Source organism: Oryx dammah, unplaced genomic scaffold, assembly GCF_014754425.2.
Source record: "Oryx dammah isolate SB20612 unplaced genomic scaffold, SCBI_Odam_1.1 HiC_scaffold_28, whole genome shotgun sequence".
In the NCBI taxonomy this organism is placed as follows: Eukaryota; Metazoa; Chordata; class Mammalia; order Artiodactyla; family Bovidae; genus Oryx; species Oryx dammah.
This window is the reverse complement of record NW_024070212.1, coordinates 57,311,299-57,325,810: the sequence shown is the minus strand read 5'-3', so window position 1 is coordinate 57,325,810 and position 14,512 is coordinate 57,311,299. Positions and strand designations below refer to the sequence as shown.

General features: G+C 41.4%; 1 protein-coding gene across 1 annotated transcript in view; it reads right to left on the bottom strand.

Annotated features, from left to right (window-relative positions):
* Positions 1-2,810: 2,810 nt before the first annotated feature.
* LPAR3 (lysophosphatidic acid receptor 3) overlaps positions 2,811-14,512 on the bottom strand; it is an 84,103-nt gene continuing 72,401 nt past the window's right edge. Inside the window, exon 3 of the mRNA XM_040232430.1 lies at positions 2,811-5,022. Within this exon, the coding sequence (XP_040088364.1) occupies positions 4,694-5,022 (329 nt within the window). The 3' untranslated portion in view covers positions 2,811-4,693. The remainder of the gene's footprint in view (positions 5,023-14,512) is intronic.

The following is a 14,512-nucleotide window of genomic DNA, read 5'->3' as shown; positions in this document are numbered from 1 at the left end:
GTGGGTTTCCGTTTGCCTGGATGGAGTAAACAACAATTCACACATTTCGAATTTAAGTTCGCTTTAGCACCCATAAGCAGATCATCCAATCTTTTAGGTTCTCCATTTTGACTAGCGGTTCCATTTTACTCCAGAAATTCTTTCTTCCCTGTGTTGATGATGGATTTACAGTTACACATTTCAGTTACACACCTGCCTCCTAGATTTCAAATGGTCTCCCTAGGTGATCTTTACATACACTAAATCTTCAGAACCACTGCAATGAATCAGCTCCTTTTAGTTGAAATTCCTAATGCAAGGAATAAAATCCAAAGAATCCAAGGCTTGGGGTTCTTTTTATGATTCACATCTGGGAGGTGATGTATAGGATGACAGAATTTTGGAGCTGGAAATGTTCTCACAGATCATTTAAGTCTGTTATTTAGATCAGCAATCATATCTGGAATTTCATAGATAGTTTAGGACAGAACAGAATTCAGCCTAGTGATTTTCTGAATTTCAGCCTAGTGATTTCTTTAAGATGGCCATCATAACATTTATGTGAGTGGTGAAGCGAACAACCCCCCTATGTGTGCCAATCATACTGTAAATATGCTTATGTGTTAGTACAGCAGTCTGACAAGTAGTGGTAAACTTCTAACAAAATTAATATATCAGATGATTTCCAATAGATGCAAGTGAAGTGTCTTGAAGAAGGGATAGCATTTTCGAATATGCACAAAGATGTAACATGGACCTGGGGTGGGCACCACCCTCGTTTTTCTTCAATATAGCCTTGTGACTAATATAGAATGTGTAGGTGTTAATCTCAGTAATAAACACAATACAGATGAAGTTTATGAAATTTGAATTCTGTAAACTTGAAGTTTGTAACCTAGAAAGAATTCTATAAAGTTTGCTGTATACAATAGCAGTTCTCTAAAAAGTTAGCAAGAATGGTAAATTCCAAAATCCAATAAATTGCAAACCATGTTCGTGGACTGACATGCAGAGGTGCTGCTTTATATGTAGTATAATGTGACCCACCCTCTTATTCACGTGTACCGGAATCTCCCCATGTGATTTTAGTGACCACAGTACTAGTGTTTGCACCATAAACCTTTAGCTCAGAAATTACATGTGACAAAATACTCTGAATCCTTAAACACCTGACCATCTGTTAATTTAGGAGAGAGCACACTCTAAGACACTGGAGAGAATGATGTGAAAATAAGTAAAGCATAAAGGCCAAATAAAAATCCCTACAATCCTAATGTTATTCCTCTGTGAAAACTAGTCTTACATGATGAGTATCTTAAATTATGTAAAATGTTCAGGGGAACATTCCTCACAAAATGCAGCTTTTCCTAACGTTCCTTCATGCCTTTAAGTGATTCTAACCCCAACCCCTATGCCTGAAAGACAATGTACAATGTTAAAAGGAGCCCTAGGAGTTTCCAATTTAATCTCACGTTTAGCGACCCAGCAAGGGCATAGAATTCTCTGGTAAACATCCCGTAAGTCAGATATGTGTGTGTTTTAAATTCTTGTTAGTATGCAGTGAGATGCACCATTGTGTAGAATAACACTTTGGTTATTTTCACTCCAGGTTCTAACAGGGCTTGAGTCTGTCTCTCAGTCAATTTCATGAGTGTCATCACAGGGCTTGCCTGCATTATGCCTAGTCAATCAGTTAAGAGGGCCAAGCATTCTGATTGCCTCCGCTCCCACTCACAGAATGATTAGAGGATCAATGAGCTAATAAAAACAAAATACTCTCAATCTCCTGCAATTAGTCTAGGAACTCAGGGCACTGCATGCCTTGTCATCTACGTGGGGCAGCCCCAGAAGATGAACAGAGCTGTACCCCCAACACTCCTCCTGTACCCTCCCCCCATCCTGCCTGCTGCTGCTGCGGCTGCTGAGCTCCCCCAGTCCCTGATCCTGGGCCATCCAAACATGGGCTCAGGGTGCCAGTGAAGCAGAGGCATTGAGGTTTCCAAACTTTGCAAATATTTATAAAGAGTATCAAAGTGCTGACTGTGAAGGAAATTAGAGTTTTGTTTGAGGCTTACACAAGTCTACCACTCACTTAAAAATTTTTTCATCAAGAAATTTCAATTTATTTCCAAAAAACTTTTTTCTTTCCAAGAGACAATCTTCATGAAGAACTAAATTCTCTCATCAATACATATTTAGCAGAACACCTCGGGCAGTGCTACAAATCTAAGGAGAAAGTGAATCTTGTTTGGCTTGGGTGTAGCCCCTGCTTTGAGTCCAGGGCCCGTCTGAAAAGGTTAGGTCAGATTTTTAGAAGTATCATCTCAATGACTTGCAGATAAACTTGGGGGTCCTAGAATTTGAACAGGAGCATTCTTTCTTTATATTTTTCCAACAAAGAGATGGCTTTGCTGTGTTCCTGGTGAGTCCTGAGATGGCTGGCACTTGTCATCTGCAAATATACATGACTCCTCTACTCTTGGACCAGCGCTGAGATATGTGTGTGCATAAAAACAAAAGCTATCTATTTCCACCCTGAGTTTCCACACTTGGATCCCCTCCAGACACCGTTCTGAACATGACACTCTGCTGAAAGGTACTAAAAATGGTGCTTTCCTCAAAATAAAACCTTTAAAGGTCCCTTAGTAGCTATTCAGGGACTGGTTTTCAATTTCAATTCTCCACCCCTTGCCCAGCTGTAGATTCAAAATGCTTACATAAAACGCTGAGAGTATGTACTTCAAAGCAAATCTGATTTTTCTTCTGTAATAGAAATGAGAGCTATAGTTACCACAAACTATATTTTTACTTAGAAAATACACAAAGTAATAATACACCTCCAACAAGAGAAAACAGATTCTCTCTTTTTTATTTTATTTTATAGGTAGCTTTGGTATACGCTTCAGATAGATCCACTTACTACACAGTTTGTGAAATTTATACCTTCAAATCATACTACTCTCTATTTTAGGTCATTATATTTAAAAGCATGACTTCTCAAATCCTTTTATTACAAGTAGTTTTTGCACAAAAATTTTATATCACAATAGCAAAAAAAATGTAAACTTCTTTTGCAAACTACATAAATACTATAATATCTGCTTTGAAGTTATTCTTATGTTAAAATCAGAATATAATCTACATGCTTTACATAGAAAACTCTGGCCAGTAGCCTACATGCATAAAGCTTTTCTTACTGACCTGCCTTTCATGCTACTTGGGTCTCGGAAGGAGAAAAATTTTAAATAGAACCCAGATCAAAATGCAGGCCATAAGTAAAGCAAGTATTGGAAATATGTCAATAATTGTAGGTAAAATATGAGATGTGAAAATTACTGTATATATTAAATCTGACAAGTTACCAGGGTATGGAGGGAACTTGATAGAAAGACTCAACTACTGAGCGCCGAAGAATTGATGCTTTTAAACTGGTGTTGGAGAAGACTCTTGAGAGTCCCTTGGACTGCAAGGAGATCCAACCAGTCCATCCTAAAGGAGATCAGTCCTGGGTGTACACTGGAAGGACTGATGCTGAAATTCCAATACTTTGTCCACCAGATGGGAAGAACTGACTCATTTGAAAAGATCCTGATGCTGGGAAAGATTGAGGGCAGGAGGAGAAGGGGACAACAGAAGATGAGATGGTTAGATGGCATCACTGACTCAATGGACATGAGTTTGCATGAACTCCAGGGAGTTGGTGATGGACAGGGAGGCCTGGTGTGCTGTGGTTCATGGGGTCACAAAGAGTTGGACACAACTGAGCGACTGAACTGGAACTGGAGCTCATACGCAATCCTATATGCAAGGAACTCAGCCCACATGCTAATATGCTTTTCACCCTGCTGATCTGTTTTCAAATGAATCACCTCTTGCTATTAAGAGCATAAGAGGTCATTTCTACAACTATTAGTCCTAGGCTGAAAAGTCTAGGTGGCCAGTGAATTTATTTCACCATCACTATCTGTGATGTCTTTCAATACAAATTTGAAGTGTGTCAATATGCAGGTGTGTATTCACAAGCGTGCACACTGAGAGGACTATATCAAGGCCTCTTTTTTTGCTGCAAGTAGAGTGTTTAATGTTTACCTTTTTTGTTATTAGAGTAAATCTTTTTTCCTCAGACTGTCTCAAAGTAACACATCAGTCAGGGCTCCAGTTAAAGATCAAGTTCATTATCTGGAGCCCTGACTCATGTGTTACTTTGAGATTCCTATTGAACACCTAGCTACTGGCCATGGTTTGTTTGAGGAGAAAAACATCACTGCTGAAGCATTTTTAAAAATTTCAAATGCATGCAGAAAGAACTACATATGCTTTCCAAGCAGCTACGGATAGTGGCTCAAGTAACGTTTTTATTTATTTTGGCCTAAGCCCTTTAACAACATCCTTTGAAAACAAGAGACAATGCCTACAAGATGGCGGCAGAGACCAGAACACACGGCCTGGTGGGCAGTGCTCCGAGAGGGTCACGGGGCCTCGGGTGGGAATCCATTGTGCTGCCGTCCCTCTTTCTGTGCTTCTCTCTAAATGTACGTGTCCTCTCTCTTCTGCCCGTGCTTTTACTTGACGTAAAACAATTTTTAAAACAAACTTCCCAACGATTCATTCAGAGCTCAAATAACACTGTACGCGGGCTTTGTTGGAGACAGGTACCCATTCCAAACACCTCTTCTCCCCTAGGAGGCCGGGGTGGGTGGAGGGGCATCGCAGCCTACGAGCTGCTCTTGTTGCAGACGGGGCCTCGGTTGTTATCCTCCATATACTGGCTGCCCCCGGTGTCGCTCCGGCTGAGGACCATGGAGGGGAGGCGGGAGGGCCGCCTCTCCGGGTTCTTCTCTTGCGAGAAGCAGCAGAGCATCCTCTTCATGGTGCTGTACATGTCCTCATCCTTGTAGGAGTAGATGATGGGGTTCATGACGGAGTTGAGCAGCGCCAGCAACAGGAACCACCTTTTCACGTGCTGGACATTGCACCGCGTGCAGTTCAGGCCGTCGAGCAGCAGAACCACCAGGCCGGGCGTCCAGCACACGACAAAGGCCCCTGGAAAGAGAGAGAGAGGAAGCAACAGGCACTCAGACGTCAGGTTAATTATTTAGGTTTCTTCTCGCCCAGTCTTCCATCAGTGGCATCAAGGGACTTTGAGGATTTGTTTTGACAACTGCAAAGCAAACTTCCAGACTTCCTCTAAGCATTTGAGACCTGGGCTTGTTAGAAGCAGACTATAAACCACATGCCATTTCACCTTCCCATCTGCTTACTCAGGTACCTTAGTTAGAGGCTTACACTTATCTCTTACATATTGAACACAACACAGACCTTGTTTCCATGTGTTCGCCAAATCACACTAGAAGGCTGTGCAGTCATTAACCACATTCTGCAGGTGAGAAAATTGAGGCCCAATTCCAGAGTCTATGTGGGGGAAGCCTCACACACATAGTATATGTGGGGAACCCTGAACTCTGCTGTTCTCCAACTCAGACTTTCCAAATGCTGTCCTAAATAAGACACACTGCATACATAGGTGTCTCCTAGTCTTTTAATCAAGTCACTTGCTCAAAAACTATATTCTTAACAAAACCACGTTTAAGCTGAGTAGGCACGAAATTCTTTTTGACATTCACAGGCCATCTGCTTAATCAGCTGCTCTAAGTTGAGATAGATATTTTTGTCAGAAATAAGTCTTTCTCTTTCATGATGAGATAGAGATGTGCTTTTATTAACACATTTATTTAGCATAATTTTAGCACCAACTGCACATGAAGGAGGGTCTCTTCTGAGTCTCTATCCATCTGACCAATTTAGCTTACTTCAGAACTTTCTGATTTATTCTTCTGAGATATGAGACACAGGTTCATTATTTCCCCACTTAGTCAGCATAACATCAGATAACAATGACAGCTAACACATGAATGCTTCCCTTTATTAACTCATAGAACCACACTACGAAAGCAGATATCATTATCATCCTCAGGAAACTGAGGCACAAGAGAAATTCAGTAACTTGCTTATGAGAAAACAGCTTGCAAGTGACATTGAATTTTGAACCTAGGCAATCTTCCTTCACAGGCGGCGCACTTGGCCATCATGGGACCTGCCTCCACCTTGGGGTGTGACTTCTTTTTCCAAAAGTCCTGATCATTTCTTAATGCCCTTACTTATGCATTCCACAGATAGTCACTGTGAGCTTTCAGTGTGCCAAGAACTGTGCTAGAAGGTGAATGAGGTGAGGATCATGCGCTCTGGGAGTTAATGGGGGAGAGAGAATGGACAAGCAAGTCTGTGAACTGTATCACGAACTAGTTACTCCTCTCGGTTAGATTCAGACCTGAACAGTATTCCTCTTAGTGCTTTATCTTTGTTCTGAGAGATATAATGATAAGCAAGTCGAGTCAAGAATTATAAAGAGGCGGTGTGAGGCCGTGAAACTCCATGAGTTTTGGGGTCAGACAGCTAGGCCCAGCTCCTCACCTTACGAGCTACTAATAAGGCAAATCACCTCTCTGAGCCTTCTTTGTTCCCTCACTTAATAAAGATAATGATCTTGACTTATGAGGTAATCGGGAAGGTCAGAGGTAATGAAAAGGGGAGTCTAACACTGCACTGGGTTCACTCAGCAGTGGTTATCATGAGATGCTTTGTGAGAGACATCTGACAAAAGATATGCCAGAGTCCTCAGGGGGTTTCACTTCCCATTTCATAACTACACCTCTCCAGTGGCTCCCTTTTCTCTCCATCCTCTATTATTTGGGGGTTGGCTGACATATATGAAGAAAGAAGTGACCTTGGAGTTAAAAGATCAGAGATTTGGGTCCAAAGTCTTCACTTACTGTACAACTCTGGAGATCCATGTTGTCAGTTGGGGCTTCATCTTCCTAAACTGTAAATTGAGGATCTGTGGCAAGTTGTGGGTTTTTCAGTCTGTGAGCTGGGGCACCTTAGTGGGTATGCAATCAAATTAATGAGTTTGGAAAAGTTTTTTTTTTTTAAATGAAAGAATAAATGCAATGGAATGAAACAGCTCAGAGTATATTACACAGACCAAGGGAAATACTGTGTCATGCAATTTTTGTTTCAGTTTTATATACTATATTTATGCATGCATTGGGCATAAAGTAAGATATTTCTGACTGTTGGGATTAGTCAGAAAGTTTGAAAAAGGCCCCATCTAGCTCCAATGGTCTATATTTCCTAGAACAATAACACTTCTGCTCTTTCTGCTGTTTCTGAGACAGGATTACTGTGTTGTCAACAGGGAAGAACTAAACAAAGCAGACATCAAAAGCTGTAGCTACCAACTTCTATTTGATGTGTCCTTTCTGTGTAAAACTGCAGAATTCTAAAGAAATTCCAGAGGGAGTTTCCAAGGGTTTTGTGTTAACGGGTAGGAGGAGGAAGATTGGTAAACTTCATACTTAGTTAAATATACATATCAAAGTTTTTTTGATATTTCCTTATTTTTTATTTTTCACCGTGCTAGATGTTTGTTGCTGTGAGGGCTTTACTCTAGTTGCAGTGAGTAGGGGCTACTCTCTAGTCAGGGTGCTTGGGTTTCTCACTGTGGCGGCTTCTCTTGTGCAGCACAGGCTCTGGGACAAAAGGGCTTCTGCAGTTTCGGCTCCTGGGCTCTAGAGCACAAACTCAGTAGTTGTGGCACCTGGGCTTAGTTGCTCCACAGCATATGGGATCTTCCTGGATCAGCGATTGAACTTGTGTCTCCTGCACTGACAGGCAGATTCTTTACCACTTAGCCACCAGAGAAGCCCCTTGTCAAACTTTAATAGTGTATATAACTTCCAAACTAACGGAAGGGGAAAGATGCAAGCAAAGGAAAAAAAGGATCTCAATACAAAAGAAAGGTGGCAAACATAAAAAGTAGGGATAAAGAGGAAAATAAGGTACTGGAAGTGAATCCAAATATGTTGATCCTTGAACCACATGGGGGTTAGGGGCGCTGACCCCTGCACAGTCGAAAATCAATATATAACTACATTTGGCCCTTGCATCTGTGATTCCACATCTGTAAGACATAACCTCAGATCAGATCATGTAGTACTGTAGAATGTATTTCCTGAAAAAAATCTTCACATAAATGAACCTGCTCAATTCAAACACCTTTTGTTCAAGGGTAAATGGTATCCTAATAATCAAAATCAAAGTTAACTGTATAGTTAACAAAGCCAACTGAAATAATTTGATGTCTAACATTACAACCATATGTGGTAAAACCCATGAAGGAAGCCAAGATGATTAACATGAGATTTATGATATGGTTACTTCTACAGGAGAGAGGGGCCCACCAGGATAGGGTCCAAAGGAGGTTCTAAAGACACTGATAATTACATTGCGTAGCAAGTACACAGGTGTTTTAATTTTTAAAATTCTTTTAAGTATTATTCTTTAAACTGTACACATATAATTTTGTTTGAATGATCTATTTCATACACACACACATCAAAAAAGGGATAAAAGTAAATTGCCAATATGTTTTTCTAAAGATTGTTTTTAAAATGGAATTTTTAAAGCTTTAAATCGAATCATTAAAGCTTTTTTCCTCAGCATAAAACTCTAGTTTGGATTAATCAGGGGACCTTAACACTCTAAATAAATCTTCAGATATGTTTGTCATAATGTGGTAATTCATACACATTTTTGTTTTGCATTGAACTTCATAAAATATTTCATTCAATCAACACTGAAACACTTTTCTTTGGGCAGTGATTATATACCAGGCACTGTTGTAACCATTTTATATGAATTAATCATTTAATCCTCATAGCAATCCTTGGAAATAGGTACTATTTTATATATATGGACTGTGAAGAAAGCTGAGCGCTGAAGAATTGATGCTTTTGAACTGTGGTGTTGGAGAAGACTCTGGAGAGTCCCTTGGACTGCAAGGAGATCCAACCAGTCCATTCTGAAGGAGATCAACCCTGGGATTTCTTTGGAAGGAATGATGCTGAAGCTGAAACTCCAGTACTTTGGCCACCTTTATGCGAAGAGTTGACTCATGGGAAAAGACTCTGATGCTGGGAGGGATTGGGGGCAGGAGGAGAAGGGGACGACAGAGGATGAGATGGCTGGATGGCTTCACTGACTTGATGGACGTGAGTCTGAGTGAACTCCGGGAGATGGTGATGGACAGGGAGGCCTGGCGTGCTGCGATTCATGGGGTCGCAAAGAGTCGGACACGACTGAGCGACTGAACTGAACTGATATACACACACACAGTGCTGTGTGCTGTGCTTAGTCACTCAGTTGTGTCTTTGTGACCCCATGGACTGTAGCCCACCAGGGTCCTCTGTTCATGGGCATTCTCCAGGTAAGAATAGGAGAGTGGGTTGCCATGCCCTCCTCCAGGGCATCTTCCCAAGCCAGGAATCCAATCCAGGTCTCCCTTGTTGCAGACGGATTCTTTACCGTCTGAGTCACAGTACCCTCATTTTAAATCTGAGAAAAATGAACCATGGATAAGTTGGTAATCTGCTCAAAGCCATGCAGCTGATAAGTGGAAGGGCCAAAATTTGAACTCAGGCTGCCTGGCCCCAGAGCCTGTGCTCCTGTTCACGTACTAGGCTCAGAAGTAAGTGCAAAGGATCTTATTTCTAAAGTAAGTGATGGGGAAGAGGAGAGAGTACTTTTGGCCTTTAAAGTCCTGTTCATAGAATGTCATATCTAACTCTAAACCTGCATATATCACAACTACGTCATTCTTTGGTTTGCTAACAGAAAGATTTTCTGGCAAAGGAAGGAAGGAAAGAAGGAAGGAAGTTGAAGAAGGAAAGAAAGAAGGGGAAGGGGAGGGAGGAAAGGAGAAAGAATTTCAGCAAAAATATAGGCTGGCCATTGGGGTATGAAGAGCCAAAAAAAAAAAAAAAATCTGCTGACCTTTTTATTACACTGTTTCCAAGAACAACAAAAGGCAAGGCTCTGACAGAACAGCCCAAACACACTGGGCTGCTGAACCAGAGATGGTGCTTCAGTGGTGCCATTTGAGGTGACGATTACACTCCAAGCAGGGACCCTGGGAAACCGCAGCTCTGTGACTCCTCCACCCAGTGGCCAGGCTCTCCTTCTAAACACACCACAGAGTGGAGGCACAGCTTATCTTAACAGTTCATTTGTTAGGGGTTTTTTACTGTGTGTCAGCAGCAGCAGATATGAGGTCCCCAAAAAATATTTAAAAGGAGAAGAAAATGCCAGGAATGGTTCTGGCCTTGGGAATCTGTCCTCTTGGAGAATTCTTGAAGAATGTGGGAGATGTTAGAAACATAGAAATGGGCAACTGTCCCAGTTCTTAAAAGAGGGCCAGATGGTGCGTTCTAGCAAATATATATCAGTCAGCCCCTTATGAATTTCCAATAAATTCTAGAAGAAAAAACTAAGATGAGTGTTATTTGAGTATTTAAACTCAATGCCTAGAACAAACAGCTAGGAATAAGCTAGGCTTACCAAGAGACATATGTCAAGACTGGATTGTTTTTCCCCCTAAATTAGGCATTAACAAATAGGAGCAGATCTAAAGGTATCTATCTGGGAAATGGAGGAAATCAGGTACATTTTTCTTAGAGAAGAAAAGGCACAAGATTATGTTAATTGTCCCCAAATACCTGAAGGGTCATTACATAAAAATAAGCACAACTTAGCTTGAAGGTCACCCTGAACCAAATGGAAAAGTATCAAAAAGCAGAATTTGAACAAAAAATTTTTTTAAAGAAAATAAAGCTATTTTGGAGAGGAATTTGTTGTCCAGCAGACAGAGAGCCTCCTTTGGCCTGAGTGTCTTCTTTGCCCAGATTGTCCTGAGATGTACAAAGGGAAGGGATTTTCCCCAAATGAGAGAGAGAGGGTTAAGTGGCTTCTGAACTGTTTTCCAAGTAGAAAACTGCTATCTACAAACTCTGAGTTTCAACTCCCCACGCAATCCAAAGAAATTCAACTTGTTGGTTTCCCAGACACCACTATCAGACAGTATGGCTAAAAACTGATTAAGACAAATTCTCCAAGATAGCAATTCCCAAAGCTGGTTGTCCATCAAATTCCCAAGGGAGCATTTTACTAATGCATGTCCTCTGGTCCTATATCAGACTCTCTATGGTCAGATGGGGAAATCTGTAGAAGTTTTCTGGGTGATTACAATGCATGGCCAGTTTCACAAATCACTTCTGTAAGCTGACCAATATGGTTTCATCAAGCTGACCTTGTCAGCAAAATTGTAGACTCTATATAGATTTGGCCAAAAGACATGGAAAAGAGAAAGGAGGTAGAATTCTTTAAAACAAACAACAAAAAAAAAATCACCTTTAGATCAATACCTTCAGCTTCTATTTGGAAAAATGTTTGAACAAATCTTATGCATAAATGAAATGTATAAACACAACCATGGAAACTAGTCTACAGGCAAGGCATACACCATCTTCTGCTGGCCTTAGCTCTCTCTCTGGTTCACCCTGCCAAGAATGCCTTCCTGGCTCCTAATCTAAGGTCTACTTTTCATTCCAAGCTTAGCTCCTATTCTGCCTCCTCCACTGGACCTCTCCCATTTGTCCAACCCTCAGTGACCATTCTCTTCTCTCAATTCCTGTGACTCTTCCCACTTACAACATCCACGTGGCACCGGGCATATCACCTGCTTAGTTCCACTCTAACTTCTCCCAAACCTCTGGGCTAGGCAGTGTGCTTAAAGCTTTACGTACACCCATTGTTTAAATCTCATGGCCCTGTGAGGTTGCTACTCTTATTTTCAGTCTCATACTTGATGAATCTGAACTTCAGAATGGCTCAACGGTTTAGTCAGAAGCCAATGAATAGAAGAGTCAGAATTTGAACACCAGCCTGATTCCTCCATGCAAATTCTTGAGCATTGTGCTATACTGAAGTAATTTTTAATACATAGGTCCCATTGCTCAGGTCCATTATAAACTTCCCAAGTATGCAGGCTGTGCCTCATACCTGTCTGTATCCTCAGAATGAAGTATAGAGCCCCACACTCAAGTAGCAGAGAAGACATGTCCATTGAATGTAACTGAAGTTTATTAACAACCACAAGGCCAGGTAATGAATAAGCACTAGCATTTCTGATGCAAGCAGTATAATACCCTGCCCTTCAGGTACTGACAGGCAGGGAACCAGAATGGGATGGTTCTGACTACTGTCAAGGAAGGTGTCAGGTGAAATAACACTGAAGGTCAAGAATGACTGTGCAGGGGTGAGGAATAGTGTGGATACACTTGGGGAATTCCAAACAGGTTTGGATGGTTTTAACCCAGGAAGGTGACTAGGGAAGTAAAATGAAGTCTGAGAGATGAACTTGGGTAAGACCTGGAAGGGCCCTGTGGGAAGTTCTCAAGAGTTTGGATTTATTGTGTAAATCACATCCCATAAGTATTTTTCAATCAGGAGTTCATCAGGAGAATTAAGTCTGAATGCCCTCAGGCATGCAGTGTATTAACACTGAATTAACCTCTCTTCCAAGCACCTAGAATGGTATGAGTCATAGACCATCATGGGAGGATTAAGAAAATATTTCTATGTTCCACGGTTCATAAAGAAAACCTATTGAGAAAGGTTAGAGATGAGGTTTTTGGTGGCTCAGTGGCAAGTCATCAGTGGCTTGTGAAATCATTTAATAGGCTGAAACCAGCAATTTTCTAAAAAATAAAATAGAACAGAAAAACATCAGGACATATCAAATATAGTAAGGGTATGTTTCATGAAACTTGTTTCAGTTACACAGAAAAATATTTGCATGTTTTGGGTCATGATAGAGAATGTACATTATTTCTCATTGTGAGGTTCTGATTTTTTTTTAAATTGAAATCTACTTCATTATTTTTTTAAAACGTAGAGGGTTACTTCCCAAAGGAAACCTTTTGTTAAACTTCAAAATGAGCGCTGCTGTGACTAAAGAAAGAGATGGGGTGGGAGTAGTTGAATAAGGATCTTCATAGAGAATATACCCTTCACCATACAATGTGCCCCCCACCACCATGCCTTACACATACACACATTGAGGAACCCTTGAGGAACCCCTGGGAACCTCAATGACCACAGTTTGAAAACCACTGCTGTAGAATGGTAGTACTTCGAATATTTTAATCAGTGGCATGGATAAGACTTATATTTTAGAGCAAAGCTGTATCTGAGTGCTCAGGATGGGACGGTGGTACGCATCAGAATCACCAGGGTTGCTGGCTTGAAATTCAGATTTCTGGGTCCCACCCATACCTCCCAAATGAGAACCTGATGAAGGTATGATCTGGGCATTTCCAGTTTTAAACAGCTCCCTGGGAAATGCTTTAGTACTGTAAAGTATAAGAACCACTGATCTGGCAGGGAGACACCCCTGAAGACCAGCTGAAATTCAGGTGAAAAGTTTAAGGATTTGAAAAAACAATGGTGATGGAGATGGAGAGATGTAACCAGGTTAGGAGGTGCTAAGAAGAAAAACCTGTAAGATTTGATGTATAAATATCTGGATCTAGGAAGCGAGGGAAAGGAAAGAATCCAGGGTGCTTGGGCAGCATGTGATTCTGGTAACCAAGCAGGAGAGAGAGGAAGGACAGGTTTAGAAGGAAGAGATGCTGCTTCAGGTTTAGGCACTGGGGACTTGGACTGTCTGTGACTCCTCCAGGTATAGAGGAGGAGAAAGCAGCCGGAAACCTGGCTCAGAATAATGAGCGCTCCCGATTCTAATGTTGCCTTGGGAGTCATCAGCAGTAGGTGGAATTGAAGCTGTACTTTCATTAATAAATACTTACTAGGCAACTGCATTGGAGAAGGCAATGGCACCCCACTCCAGTCCTCTTGCCTGGAAAATCCCGTGGACGGAGGAGCCTGGTGGGCTGCAGTCCATGGGGTCGCTAAGAGTCAGACATGACTGAGCGACTTCACTTTCACTTTTCACTTTGATGCATTGGAGAAGGAAATGGCAACCCACTCCAGTGTTCTTGCCTGGAGAATCCCAGGGATGGGGGAGCCTGGTGGGCTGCCATCTATGGGGTCGCACAGAGTTGGACATGACTGAAGTGACTTAGCAGCAGCAGCAGCAGCAGGCAACTGCATGCCATGTGCCAGCTACTAACGGTGAATGGCTTCCAGGTGATTACATTTGGATAACAAATATAACTTCCTTCTAGTGCCTCATGACAGGTCAGTTATGTTGATGAGAAGCATCTGTTTATTTTTTTTATGGATGCACTGGGTCTTCATCAGCTTGCAGGCTTACTTCGCTGGCATGTGAGACCTTAGTTCCCTGACCAGGGATCAAACCTATGTCCCATGCACTGGAAGGAAGATTCCTAACCACTGGATTACCAGGGAAGCTCCTGCAATTATTTGTTTATTTTAATGATTTTCTTTAATCATTTCTTTTTCTTTCAGTACCTTTTTTTTCCTTTCAGTACCTGTTTAATAAGAGACTCACTAACAGTCCAATTAGACTACAAATGAGCCTTCCTCCAGTAATTCAACTAGTTTCAGTGCTATACTAAGAAACTAGTATCATGAGTTTCATGTAACTTTCTAAAGT